This window comes from Eucalyptus grandis, chromosome 10 (genome assembly GCF_016545825.1).
Source record: "Eucalyptus grandis isolate ANBG69807.140 chromosome 10, ASM1654582v1, whole genome shotgun sequence".
Classification (NCBI taxonomy): domain Eukaryota; kingdom Viridiplantae; phylum Streptophyta; class Magnoliopsida; order Myrtales; family Myrtaceae; genus Eucalyptus; species Eucalyptus grandis.
The window spans coordinates 2,777,581-2,790,921 of NC_052621.1; the positions used below are offsets into that span (position 1 = coordinate 2,777,581).

Consider the following 13,341-nt stretch of genomic DNA (forward strand, 5'->3'; position numbering starts at 1 on the left):
CCCGTCTGCTTCAGAAGTGCCCCGCAAGTTTCTTCTTGGTGGTTGCGATAGTTCGTCCATTGACCGAGAAACCATCTCAACCTCAACGAGCAAGATGAGCCAATACGAAATCGATGTCATTTTGTCGAACGCCTGAACCTTAACGAGCAAGTTGAGCAAATTACATACATCTAATCGTGTAAGAGTTTCAACAAACTTTAAGCCTAATGAGCTGTGCGGGACTGCCACTAGTGTGTAGGGCAACCACGGATCCATAGAGACCATCCTTGATGTAGATCAAAGTCTTGTGCTTTCCTTGCTCAGCAATAACTCCGCTTTTAATTACCACGATCACATCTGCAATCTTGATTGTGGATAACCTATGAGCCACCACGCGTGTGGTTCGGTGCACCATGACGCGGTCCAATGTCTCTTGAACCGTCTTCTCAGATTCTGTATCTAGCACACTCGTAGCCTTGTTAAGCAGAAATCTTTTTATGGCTTTTAACTAAAACGCAAGCAATAGCCACTCATTGCTTCTGACTGCCCGACAGATGAGCCCCTCTTTCACCAACCATTGTAGCATATCCCCGAACGTAAAATTCGTACTGTAAAAATCAAATAAGCCCATTTGAAAGCAAATGTAAGTCATGCACACGGAATAAATAGCGACTGTCTAACCTGTTGCAATCCACTAATGAACACGTGGGCGTGTGCTAATTCTGATGCGGCGAGTATTTCTTGCTCGGCTGCATCTCTATCCTTTCCATAAGCTGTGTTGGCCCGATTTGTCTCGTTGAATAAAACCGATTCTTGGCTGATCACACCCATTTGCTGCCTCAACCACTTGAGTTGCAGCTACCGAATATCCACTCCGTCGAGTGTAATGCGACCAAAATCAGGATCACAAAAGCGTTGCAGCAGCACTATCACTGTTGACTTTCCACTCTCACTTTCCCACTTTCCCACTTTCTCTGACCAAAGCAACAATCTGAGAGGAACAATCGCGTAATTGTCAAACCTTTTGTTCCTCGTGTTCAGGTGATCGAAACACTAGTGTTATTCTCGTAATTCAATGCTCAGTTGATGAAGTCATATTTAAAGTTAGGCATCAGATAAAGTCCGAAGTTTTACCTTTCCGCTGTAAACGGCCAGGCTGAGATCACAGAATATTTGAATGTCCGGCCTAGAGGTATATTTGAAGCTGACATGGCGAAGCTCAATCAACCCTTCACATTGTCTTGTGTCTATCTTGGATTTGCGGTCTATCATTGCTAAAATGGAAGCAGCAAGTAACACCTGTGACTTTGATGGAATCGGCAGTGAAGGAACTTGATTGTGAAATTGCACTGGCTGCCACGGTCAGAGCCAAAAAAAGGAAAAAAAAGAAAAAGAAAAGAATAAAAAAAGAGGAGCCTGCAGTTACAGAACCTGTTATGTGTTGCCGTTCGATAATCATGGTGAGTCGTTACTTCGTGATCATCTTCACAACAGGTATGAAGATGATCACGAAGTAACGGCTCACCATGATTATCCAATGGCAACACGCAGTAGAGATTCACAATGTGCTTGCTGTGAATATTGAGAATGACGATTTCATTGCCTAAATAGAGAATTTCTCAATGCTCTAAAGTGAAGGTTTTTTGGCTTGCATTAGGAGAGTTCTTTACTAATGTACTTCTATTCTTCGGCGAGGAATCATAGGGACCCCGCAATCACATTTGATGTTTGTCCAGAATTTGGTAATGTTTTGGACGCACATCCTAATTAAGTTAGACAAATTCACGTTCAAGTCGTGCTTGATCTTCTTTTCTTGTATTCAAGGGCAAACAATGGTTGAATGAATTGATCTCAATGGCATCTATGTCTCATAAGAAAAAGAAACATATAAAGAATAAAGTACATAAACCAAATCATACATATATTAAGAATTCTTGATGAGGCTAGAGATAACATGTATTTAAGAGTGACAAAAATAGCCAAGGATCACTTAATATTATAGATGATGATTGGTACATTTGGTAATATCTAGAATTAATCGAATGGAAGTTTACGTCAAGACGATTGGAAATCTCTGCAGAAAATGGAGCCTAGCCATGTTCATTATGTCACTTCATTTTCTTTATTAAATCTAAAGTTGGAGAAGAAAACACAGGACGGGCATTGCTCGAAGACTAAAGGTCAACTTAAACTACTAACCTTGGATGCCATAGCAAAAGACTGGCATGCATCTAGTTAGTTTAATTCCGAGTCATCAGTTGTATTGTTGGCTGAGATCACGGAGATAAATTGCTCAAATCTCAGTTCCATTTGCCACCAATATGTCATGGTCACTAGTCGGTTGTCTGCAATTATACCTGTTGAGTTGATTTGCAGTCCTTGTGTTTATGAATCACATTTTTTTGCGGTTATGCAGACCATTTTGCGTGAGTGGAGTTGGACGCTTTGCATTCATCTATACATTCTATATCTGTCTAGCTATGAAGGTATACTCGATCGATAATGAAAGAGCAGACATCGAGCAAGAATTCTCTCATTCAAGACAACCATATCTCTCGACTGAGATCCTCCCTCGAGAAACTTTCCCTTGTCAACAGCGACAACTCGAAGACGGTCAAACTCACCGAAGAAGCAATAAGCAGCAAGGAGAAGCAATAGCGTGTGTTCTTTGCTAGAATCGCTTGGAAGCATCTCGGCGACCCACATGACAATTCGAAATCTAAAAGGGAGTGATGCCCCTCATCTTGCTCTGTAGGTGTCTACATGGCCTAAGCCCTAGGCCGCTAGTACAAGCGCAGTTAACTGTAGATGAATCTTTCATGGGTTATGAAATTCATATTTTTAGTGAGGTCTAAGCGTGACCCGTCTATCTTTTGAGCAATTTGATTTTTCCTAATAGAACTAATCAAGACAACACTACGCGATGGAAAGCACTGGCCATAATCTTTGTCCTTTACCCCGTTCCTTCCTGCATTCTTCTCTGGACGTGCATATTCCATTCAGATTGATTGTCTTTGGGATTTTGGAAATAAAGAAATCTCTCTGGGGCTTAAATGCTTGATCGATGCAGTCGACCGAGTGTGGTTGAATAAAGTCATATTTGCTTCTCACATGTGGCAACATAAAAGCGGAAGTAGGATTTTTAGGGGCAAAATGCAGGCACTAACGAGGGTAGATAGATAAGATATTCATTACTCCACCAAAAAAAGAAAGAAGGGTTGATATTCATGTTTGCTAGTGCTTCAAGAATCATCACCACAAACTCCTCTCTCCCTCTCCCTCCCCCTCCCCCAAATGCACGTGCATTGTAAATAGTGGCTATTGCTCTCAGCGGCGAGCCAGATCGAATGAACGAAATAATCTCAAGAGTTGCTTGCTATGTTACATTATAAGTGACTTGATTTTTATCGGATCCAATAAATTGTATCCCCACTTGCATCTTCTATTCTAAACCACTAGCTTCGCCCATTCGCACCCAGGACAGTTTTGCTCCCCCTATGTACATTGCCCGAACGCGTCGCATCGACGAACATAGATGGGGTACGGCTTCTGCAATCACGTCGTCGGGAAGAAAATAACTTATTCTTCCCTTCCGCTGGCACCCAACTGTCACGCGAAATGAAGGGTGAGTTTGCCATCGTTAACCTTCATTTTCGCTTGAGGGGAAAAGAAATGTAAGCAAAGAGGGGTGCCGTATTTAGTACCTGAAGCGAGTAACTAGTTGGTGAAGGAATACGGATGTCTCTACTCTAGCTAGCTCCCATGCGGGACAGAGTCAAGGCCGTCCTTCGAATGGCGTAAAGTTGTTTCCAGGGGTTGGCGAGCGAGAATTGCTCTGCATATAATTCATAGTTATCGATCAGTCAATTGAAGATAGATCATTTTTTTCAAGGTCGAACCAAGATCCGCAGGAGCAGAGAGAAGGACAGGGCAATACCTGCCATCTCTACGGGTTAAAAGCTCGAGCTTCCTCGAAGCGATCTTGATCTAGATGCACGGTGTGAAACGAAGTGAATGCTTCCCACCCTTTAGGTATCCTCCCTGCATGAACAGAGATAACCCAGCGAATTAGATCAATCGGCCCATACCAACATGGAACCAAATCGAGAAAATTCTCCTTTACCTTTCACGTTGACATCCGTCATCGCCTCCCTGAATCCCTTTCTAATGATGTTCGCAACCCGCATCGTCTCATTGATAACCTGAAAACACTTGCATAGCACAGCGTTAAAGCTAGGAAGCGTCACGCTTTTGCCAAACCCATGGCCACGAGAATGCCGTTGGACTTGCGCATTGCGTGAAAGGCATAGGCCTGATAGTCATTCCAGTCCGGACTCTCGCAACGATATTTCTTCGCTCTGATCTTGTCATGCTCTTCCTGTCATCCAAAGACAAAGATGTCGTCATCCATGGGATCGAAAATTAAAGATATAACTCTTATCCGATATCTTCTGATCAAGAAAAAGAAAAGAAGAGAAAAACATTTAAAGAAGAAGAAATTCAACGGGGGTGGAATCTTGATGCATGTGGGAACAGCGTCACGTGAAAACACGACGACCAAAGCGATTCTTTTTGGAAATTTTCAGGAACAGCACCTAACTCATCCTAGACCACACGACTAATGAGAAGCGGTTCCTCTATCGGATAGCTGTTCGGCTTGGAGAACCCGAGCCAACTTCTGTTCGCGCTGCTTCTCCCTCCAAGGTCCTTCAATCATCATTTTGTATGTTGAAGTCCTCTGTGGCATTGGTTTGCCTTCTCTCGCTGAGTGGAGAAACTGTGATGCTTTTGGTGCATTTGTAGCGTATTCCAAATCAAGCAAATGCGGCATGTGGGATAGTTGAATGGCTTTTGTCATGCTAATTCTGAAGCTGTGGAACTGGAAACAAGTTCTCGGCATGTCGAATGCTGAGGTTCCAGTATTCTTAGCTCAGCAGCACAAATTAGTGGAAATTTGGTCCTTTTGGAGTTTGCGAACTTGCTTGAATGGTGGAAATTGGAAGATCGAGAATGTTATCCTGTGAAATGGTTACATTTTTGGTCCATCTTTCTTATATCAGTTGACAATGTATATCAAATGTGAGCAGATTCGGAGATCAACTTTGCGGTGGACAAAATCTCAATCAACAGGGACGGATCAGCATTGAAGGTTCAGACGCCCCATGTGTTGTGTACCTTTGTGGGCTTAGTTCAGCTGCTGACGACATTTTTTGCAAGTATGCAGAGTTTGGTGTTCTGTTTTTATGTTACTGGATTCCATGTTAGCAGTATTAAGAGCATGTTATTCCATTTTTGGGACTGTATCGTTTTGATTTTTTCATTCTTCAGGGACAAGCCTAGACCTCATGGCCTTTTATATCTGTTAAAATCTTTGTCCTCGGTCCATTTTTTATTTTATTTCATTAATTATTGTCTTATTTCATTTTAAATATAAATAGTAACTTGATCATAATTAATAAAATGAATTATTGTCTTATTAATAAAATTTTTTTTTTTTTTTTTTTTTTTGGGGCTGATAAATTTGCTTCGTGAGTCTTTGCGTCGAAAAAAACTAGGCAGTGCCTCTTTTGCTGAAGGATTTCTAATATTGACGGTGTTGTTTCCTATTGACAGAATTGTTTTAGTTGGTTCTGAAATTTACTTAAATGAAAGCAATGCCTTGAGAGTTCTGAGAGCTTCATGGCACCCGTAATCGGGTCGGATTTTAATTGCATTGTCCCCTTCTTGAAAACTTCCTAATAAAATTTGGTAGCGTCTAAGAAAACTAACACTTCTATTGAGCTCGAAGGGGGATTTGCTTGTTGAGCTGCAGGGAAATGGCATTCCCTATCGGCAACACAAAACAATCCTGTGTTCAAAACGGCGCCTCCCATCTCCAGCAGATTCACTTATGAATGCAACTACCAATACGGCAGTTGCGTCCCGCTTGCATTAGGTCACCACCTACTTCGGTGGCATGTATGATTTCCAATGACTTGAAAAATAGATGTTTGGCTCTTGTTGCTATCAATAGATTAAACTAGTTCTTATGCATAAAATTCAAAATAAACCTTACCATCATCATCCCCTCTTATTTTATTTTCTTTTTGGGTTGCTGGTGCAAAGCTAATTCATTGTAGGTTTGGGAGCAACATTATTTTCTCAAATGGACATCAAGATCCTTATAGTAACAGAGGGTATAAAAAGTCAAATACTCCTCACCGTACAATTCATCCGAAGAGTAAAATTCCACATTACATAATCATGTTTAACAATTTGATCTCTTTTTCAATCTTAGGATCCTAAAGAATAATTTAGACAGTACCGTTGCCATCTATACAAGGAAAAATACATAATGGGCCACTTTATTTGTTGCTTTGCGACTCGTCTCACATGCTTGCGAGTCACTAAAATGAAATCAAGAGAGGGGAACCTACTCAAATTAGGAATCTGACTCCAAAGTAGAAAGTAATTTTGTAATTTCTTGCTTGTTTGGGCATCAAACCAGAAGCCCTATTTAGATTTGAATTTTCCACTTTGATCGGGTCTCCTCATTTCCAAACTCAAAATATATTCTCATCAGTAATTATATGTTTTGCACACTCTGGTTGCTTAGATTTATAATCAAAGACACAAACAGATCTAGACTAGTTGGACATACAACGAAATACCGAAGTAGGGATAATTGAATATATGCCAATCTTCTTGCTTTGGAACAATGATATGTTGAATTGCTATTACAAACAATATCCATGATGAATTGATTCAAGAAGGCCATTTCAATAATAGGTAACAACAAAAGAAAGTCCTCTATAACCACCCGCCGCGGTGGCTCAGCTAGGTAGGCGCTAGATTTCCATCGAGGAGGTATAGTGTTTGAAGCTCCTGCAACTTGTTTTGAGTTTCTTGACGACTTACCCGGTAGCACAGTATGTGGTGGCTAGCACGTGTTGCCCCCAGTGGTTTACCTCTGATTGCCGGCCGTGTGGGGTTCCCTGGGTCACCAAAAAAAGAAAAAAAGAAAGTCCTTTATATCTTTTAACAAAGTTATCATTGTTTTTATTTGTTCCAAATTTAACTCTTGTTGACTAGACTCAGACAAAGAAAGATATCCACCGTCCAGCCAAGAAGTTAATTCTTTGGTGTGGCAACAGTTTTCTCCGAGCAGAAGAATAGCCCAAGTGCCGAAACTTGACATGAGGGGACACTTAAGTGCCAAAACTTTGAAAATGTACACTTAAGTGACATTTTCTTTGAAAAGTGAGACACTTAAGTGTTACCTCCGACGAACCTTGCCAAAAATCTTACGTGACAATATTTTATTATTTTTGCTTGCCTACGTGGCTCGTCGGAGAGCCGACTCGGCTCAAACTCATTTGAAATAACGTTGTCTGCAAAATAAAATTTAAATTACTAGCTAAAATATTCTAAAAAATAAAAATGTGTAAATAATTAATATAAAATTAATTAAATTAAATTTAAACTTACATTTATTTAAAATATTCTAAAAAATTAAAAAAGGGAAGGGGGGTGAAGGAGGTGGTTGAGGCTCGCGAACCCTCGCCCAGATCCAGCGAGGGCTCGTGGGCCCTTGCTGCCGGTTCACCGGGGTCGGCGAGGGCTCGCATCGGCCGATGTCGCCGGCTTCGGCCAAGGCCCGGCGACCCCCCGCCGATGCTCCCCACCGTCGCCGGCCCTTGACACCGGTTGGCTAGGGGCCGGCCACCTCGGCCAACCCTCCCCCTCCGTCGCTGGCCCTTCTCGACGGTGGCGGGGAGGCGGCGGCGGCAAGAGCTCAGCCCTTAGCCGCCTCCTTTGGCGGCCCCCTTTTAAGTTTTTTATTTTTTAGAATATTTTAAATAAATTTAAGTTTAAATTAAATTTAATTACTTTTTATATTAATTATTTACACATTAGACACAAAAACGATATCGTTTTTGCATTTTCTCGCCACGTCAGCGTGCAAACGACGCCGTTTTGCACTCATATTGTCGGAAAATTGCCACGTCAGCAATTTGGCCGGCTTCTGGCCAAGGCCCGGCGACCCCTGCCGATGCTCCCCCCACCGTCGCCGGCCCTTGCCACCAGTTGGCTAGGGGCCGGCCACCCCGGCCAACCCTCCCCCTCCGTCGCTGGCCCTTCCCGACGGTGGCGGAGAGGTGGCGGCGGCAAGAGCTCAGCCCTCGGCCACCTCCTTTGGTGGCCCCCTTTTAAGTTTTTATTTTTAGAATATTTTAAATAAATTTAAGTTTAAATTAAATTAAATTAATTTTTATATTAATTATTTACACATTAGACACAAAAACGATATCGTTTTTGCATTTTCTCGCCACGTCGGCGTGCAAACGACGCCGTTTTGCACTCATCTTGTCGGAAAATTGCCACGTCAGCAATTTGGCTGGATTTTGATCGGAGTGGCACTTAAGTGATCAATTTTACTCAAATTTTGGCACTTAAGTGTACATTTTCTTCATGCTAAGTTTTGGTACTCCAAGTGTCCTTACCTCGTTTTCTCCAATAGGAAAGAAATCGTCACGCGAATTAGTGTGGTTTGCAAGAAAAGAAAATATAATACAAATAAGGTAGTGATCTATTGGGATTCCTTTTCTTTGCCAATATACTTGGTTTCACAAACCTATCTACATCCTCCAATCGAATTAGGTCTCGTTCACATGCTTAAGTCCGAGATATAATTTAATTGTTTTAATGTAATTTGGAATAGAAAATTGTAGTACAAAATAGGATTGTGAGTTTCTCTATATAAATACGAACTGGTGATCCAATTCTTGAAAAATATATGTTTGGCTCTTATTGCCATAAGTAGATTAAACTAGTTTTTATGCATAAAATTCAAAGTAAACCTTGACATCATGGTCCTTTACCTTTTTTATTTTTATTTTTATTTTTTTATGGGTTTCTGGTTGTAGGATATAGATCTAATTCATCGTAGGTTTAATAGCAACATTATTTTTTCAAATGGACATTGGAATACTTATGGTAGCGGAGGGTATGAAAAATTGAATGCTCATCATTGGACATCCATCTGAAGAGTAAAAATTTACATTATCTAACCATGCTTTACAATTTGATCTTTTTTTCAATCTTAGGATCCTTAAGAACAATCTAGACGGTATAACCATTGTCTATACAAAGAAAGGTACATAACCAAGTCACTTTATTTGTTGCTTTGTCTCCTGTGCTTGTGAATCATTCAAATGAAATCAAGAGAAGTAAATCTACCCAAATTAGGAATCTAACTTCAAAGTAGAAAGTATACGTGTAATATCTTGATTGTTTGGGCATCAAATTACAACCCCTATTTAGATTTGGATTTTCTACTTGGATTGAGTTAACTTCATGGTTCAAACTCAAAATATATTCGCGTCACTAATTATATGTTTTAAGTTTCCGTTGTTTGGATTTATAACCAAAGATACAAACAGATCTTGACTAGTTGGTCATGCAGTGAATTACCGAAGTGTGGATAACTAAATATATGCCAATCTCCTTGCTTTGAAACAATGACATGTTGAATTGCTATTACAAAAATATCAATGATGAATTGATTTTAGAAGGCCATTTCAATGATAGATAAGAACAAAAAACTTAGTCCTCTGCATAACCTTGTTTTTCTCTGTTCCAAATTTAACTCCTTTTGACTGGACTCACGGATAAAGAAAGATGTCCACTGTCTAGCCAAAAAGTTAATTCTTTGGGGCAGCTATCTCGGACAGTTTTCTCCAACTGGAAAGAAATCATTACATGAATTAGTGTGGCCTTCAAGAATTGAAAATTTAATCCAAATAAGGTAGTGATCTATTCAGATCCTTTTTTCTCTAATATACTTGGTTTAACAAACCTATCAATGGCCTCCAATCGAATCAGCTCTTGTACACATCCTCAAATCTGAAATATAATTTAATACATTTAATGTAATTTGGCATAGAAAATAGTAGTACAATATGGGATTGTGGGCTTCTCTATATAAATGTGAACTTGTTGAAGCCCAAAAACATCTTGAGGATCCTCCTCTTCGCCTACCTGCTTTAGCCTAGGCAATAACCACACACCCCAACATGTCTTCATCACTTTGTAGCATTTTGATCATTGTGATGCTTTTCTCGGTTTGTGTTGCTACCGGGAAGAACTTCGATGCTTACTATATCCCAAAGCTGAGCGTATTCCACCGAACGTTTATTCAAGATCCTACATGGGCGGTTCGAGCTTCCGTCTCGTCAAAAGACTTCCAGACTTTCTTTTACAACCAAACCCTGGATCATTTTAATTACAGGCCAGAAAGTTACACTACTTTCAAACAAAGATATGTAATCAATTCCAAATACTGGGGCGGTGCGAATGCAGTTGCCCCGATCTTCGTTTTTCTCGGTTCTGAATCACCCTTCGACGTCGACATCAAATATCTTGGGTTCGTGGCGGAAAACGCGGCTGAGTTTAAAGCGCTTTTGGTCTGTATAGAGGTAATAAAAGGCCCTATATAATTTGCCTAATAGTACCTTCTTTTTCCCTTATGTTTGCCGTGCATAGGTACATATTCACGCAATTTACGAACGTAAAGTTAAAATCTTGCAGCATCGGTATTATGGTGAATCAATTCCGTATGGGTGGACACTCGATAAAGCACTACAAGATGCCAAGACTCGCGGATATTTCAGCTCAGCACAAGCTCTTGCCGATTATGCAGAAATCCTTGTATACTTGAAACAGAAATTGAATGCCAGACATTCTCCGATAATTGTCTTTGGAGGATCATAAGGGGGAAGTAAGCGAATATGTTTTCACTTATCAGCAATATGACTACTGCTTAGCATTGAAATTAAAGAAAATAGCCCACTGCGCACATTGACGATATCAATTCTAATGTACGATTCCCATTAATTATAGTAGAATGTAAATAAACACACATAGTCTGCTGAAAGTCCTTGTTCTTGAACATATCATGGATAGAACTTTTCCTAAAGAGCGCTAGTCATAATGACAACGACAATCCATATCAAGTTTGATAGTTTGCCCTGAATGGCATTGAAGAAAGTGCCTACCATTAGGTTTACAAGGAATAGATCAACACCATACATTCTACACATTACTTACAAGTAGGTCTTTCAATCTTCAGATGTTTGATTTTCAGTGCTAGCTGCATGGTTTCGATTAAAGTACCCTCATGTGGCGCTCGGAGCATTGGCATCATCCGCTCCAATTCTATCCTTTCCCGACATCATTCCTCGGGAAACATTCTATGCGGGAGTTGCAAAAGATTTTTGGTAATCTTAACTGCTGGATTTATACCTTTTCCTTTAGCATGCGTTTTCGTTAATCAAATTGATAACTTAACTTGAATAATTATTTGGTTAATATTTCAGGAATTTAGTTTTTCTTGCCACGAGACCATTAGAAGATCCTGGGAGGAAATTGATAGAGTTGCTTCTGAGCTTCATGGTCTCGCAAAATTGAGCAAAACTTTCAAAACTTGCAGGTGCGTGGATGATGGAATTGGGATTATACATCATATTGTATTTTGGAGACTTCTCAGAATGTTCTGTAGGACAAGTAATTTTTAGAAGATAAGAAGTTGTTAGACATATCTAATTGGAAATTTATAGCATATATTGACAGTGAAAGGAACCTTTGCACAAACGGTCTATCCATTCTTGATTTGTGAATTTCAGGTATCAACTCCCTCACTTGCCATCAAGTATAGGGCGGATAAGACCGTGTGTGAAAAGCGTTTTTTACCCTAACAATTTATTCCATAATAGCATGAACTTTCGCTAAACAAGGGGAATGATTCTAACATGACATAATGGTTTTAAGCTCTGATATTATTTTAAAAAAAAATATTAATGGATATGCTTTAGAGACGAGTATCATCTAATTATGCATATCTTTTATCTTTTGTTAGACCATTGGAAAGTTCTTCAGAGCTCAAGGATTACTTAAAATCAGTCTACGCAGACGCTGCCCAGTACAATGATCCATTCAGTCGTCCAGTAGATGTGATATGCAATGCCATTAACGGAGCTTCTCCAAGAAATGACATTCTCAGGAAGATTTTCGCAGGCCTCTCGACTTACCGAAATTCGACTTGCTACATCAATCCACCTCCTACACCTCTATCTAACACTGAGTTGGGTTGGCATTGGCAGGTGCACACTATAGTCGGACATCATGGACGGATTGTAGCTTACTACTACTAGTTGAAATTGACTCGAATTTTGTGTTGTACTAAGCAAACGGAGGTTGTTTGGGTTTGCAGACATGTAGCGAGATTCCGACCCTTTGGAGCATCACCAACAATACTATGTTTCAACCAGCTCCCTCTGGCCTAGATAAATTTGTGAATCGCTGCAAGCGAGACTTTGGCATTGCACCTCGGCAACACTGGGTCCCTACTTATTACGGTGGTCAAGTATGGTCACAAAAATAAAATCACATATCTATGATACTCTTTTAATTTTCTCTTTCACACACACACACACACACCAAACAACATACGACACCCTTTCGTTTCTTCACTGACTATGGAAAATTGCAGGACATCAAACTCATTTTGCACAGATTCGCTAGCAATATTATTTTTTCCAATGGGCTTCAAGATCCTTTTAGCTATGCAGGGTATGTGTAGCATCAAAACCTATAGATTTCCATGAAAACATCACTAAATTGGATAAGATTTCAAAGTAATTCTTCTATACCATCAATTGTAGGATTTTGAAGAGTATTTCAAATTCGGTTGTCGCAGTCTACACAGCTAAAGGTATGTGCTGACTCAACTCATGTTGAACTAAAGTCAAATGATTGCGATACTCAAATTAATGCTGCGAAAAATAATTTCTTACCTACAGGTTCTCATTGTTTAGACATACTACCAGCTACAAAAGAAGATCCCATATGGTTGGTCAAGCAGCGGAACACCGAACTTGAGATTATAAGAAAATGGATAGCCACGTATCATGCGGATCTTCGTGCTTTTGGAAAATATTAATATATATCACTGGGGAATATCATTGCATTGAATAATGCTAATAGCATTAAGAATGAAGACCAAAGTTGTGTGCTTCGTCTGTTTTCTTGGGAGAAGGGTGAATTGAGATATCAAAATCATTAAAACATTAAGAAAAACTAAAAGGAATGGTACACTCCAAACTAATGTGAACTTTCCCGAAAGGAAGGAAAAAATTCAATTGCAATGTAAGAGACGGTACGACTGTAATGAATCGAGAGAGAGCGAGCTAGCATGTTGGAGTGCCTTAATACTTGTACCACCGATGGAGTACAAGGCGCACGCTGTGAAGATGATCACAAAGTAATGGCTCACCATGATTATCGAATGACAACACACAGTAGAGATTCACAAAATGCTTGCCG

The 13,341-nt window shown here is 40.1% G+C and overlaps 1 protein-coding gene and 2 pseudogenes across 1 annotated transcript; 1 reads left to right on the forward strand and 2 right to left on the reverse strand.

Annotated features, from left to right (window-relative positions):
* Positions 1-187: 187 nt before the first annotated feature.
* On the reverse strand, positions 188-810 carry LOC120289135 (ABC transporter B family member 21-like). Its single transcript, XM_039303664.1, has 2 exons — positions 661-810; positions 188-487 (listed from the first exon to the last, which is right to left on the reverse strand). Exons 1-2 carry the CDS (start codon positions 808-810, stop codon positions 188-190), a joined length of 450 nt encoding a protein of 149 aa, XP_039159598.1.
* A 2,664-nt stretch (positions 811-3,474) lies between these two features.
* On the reverse strand, positions 3,475-4,810 carry LOC120289136 (annotated as a pseudogene).
* A 5,224-nt stretch (positions 4,811-10,034) lies between these two features.
* On the forward strand, positions 10,035-12,958 carry LOC120289137 (annotated as a pseudogene).
* Positions 12,959-13,341: the final 383 nt, after the last annotated feature.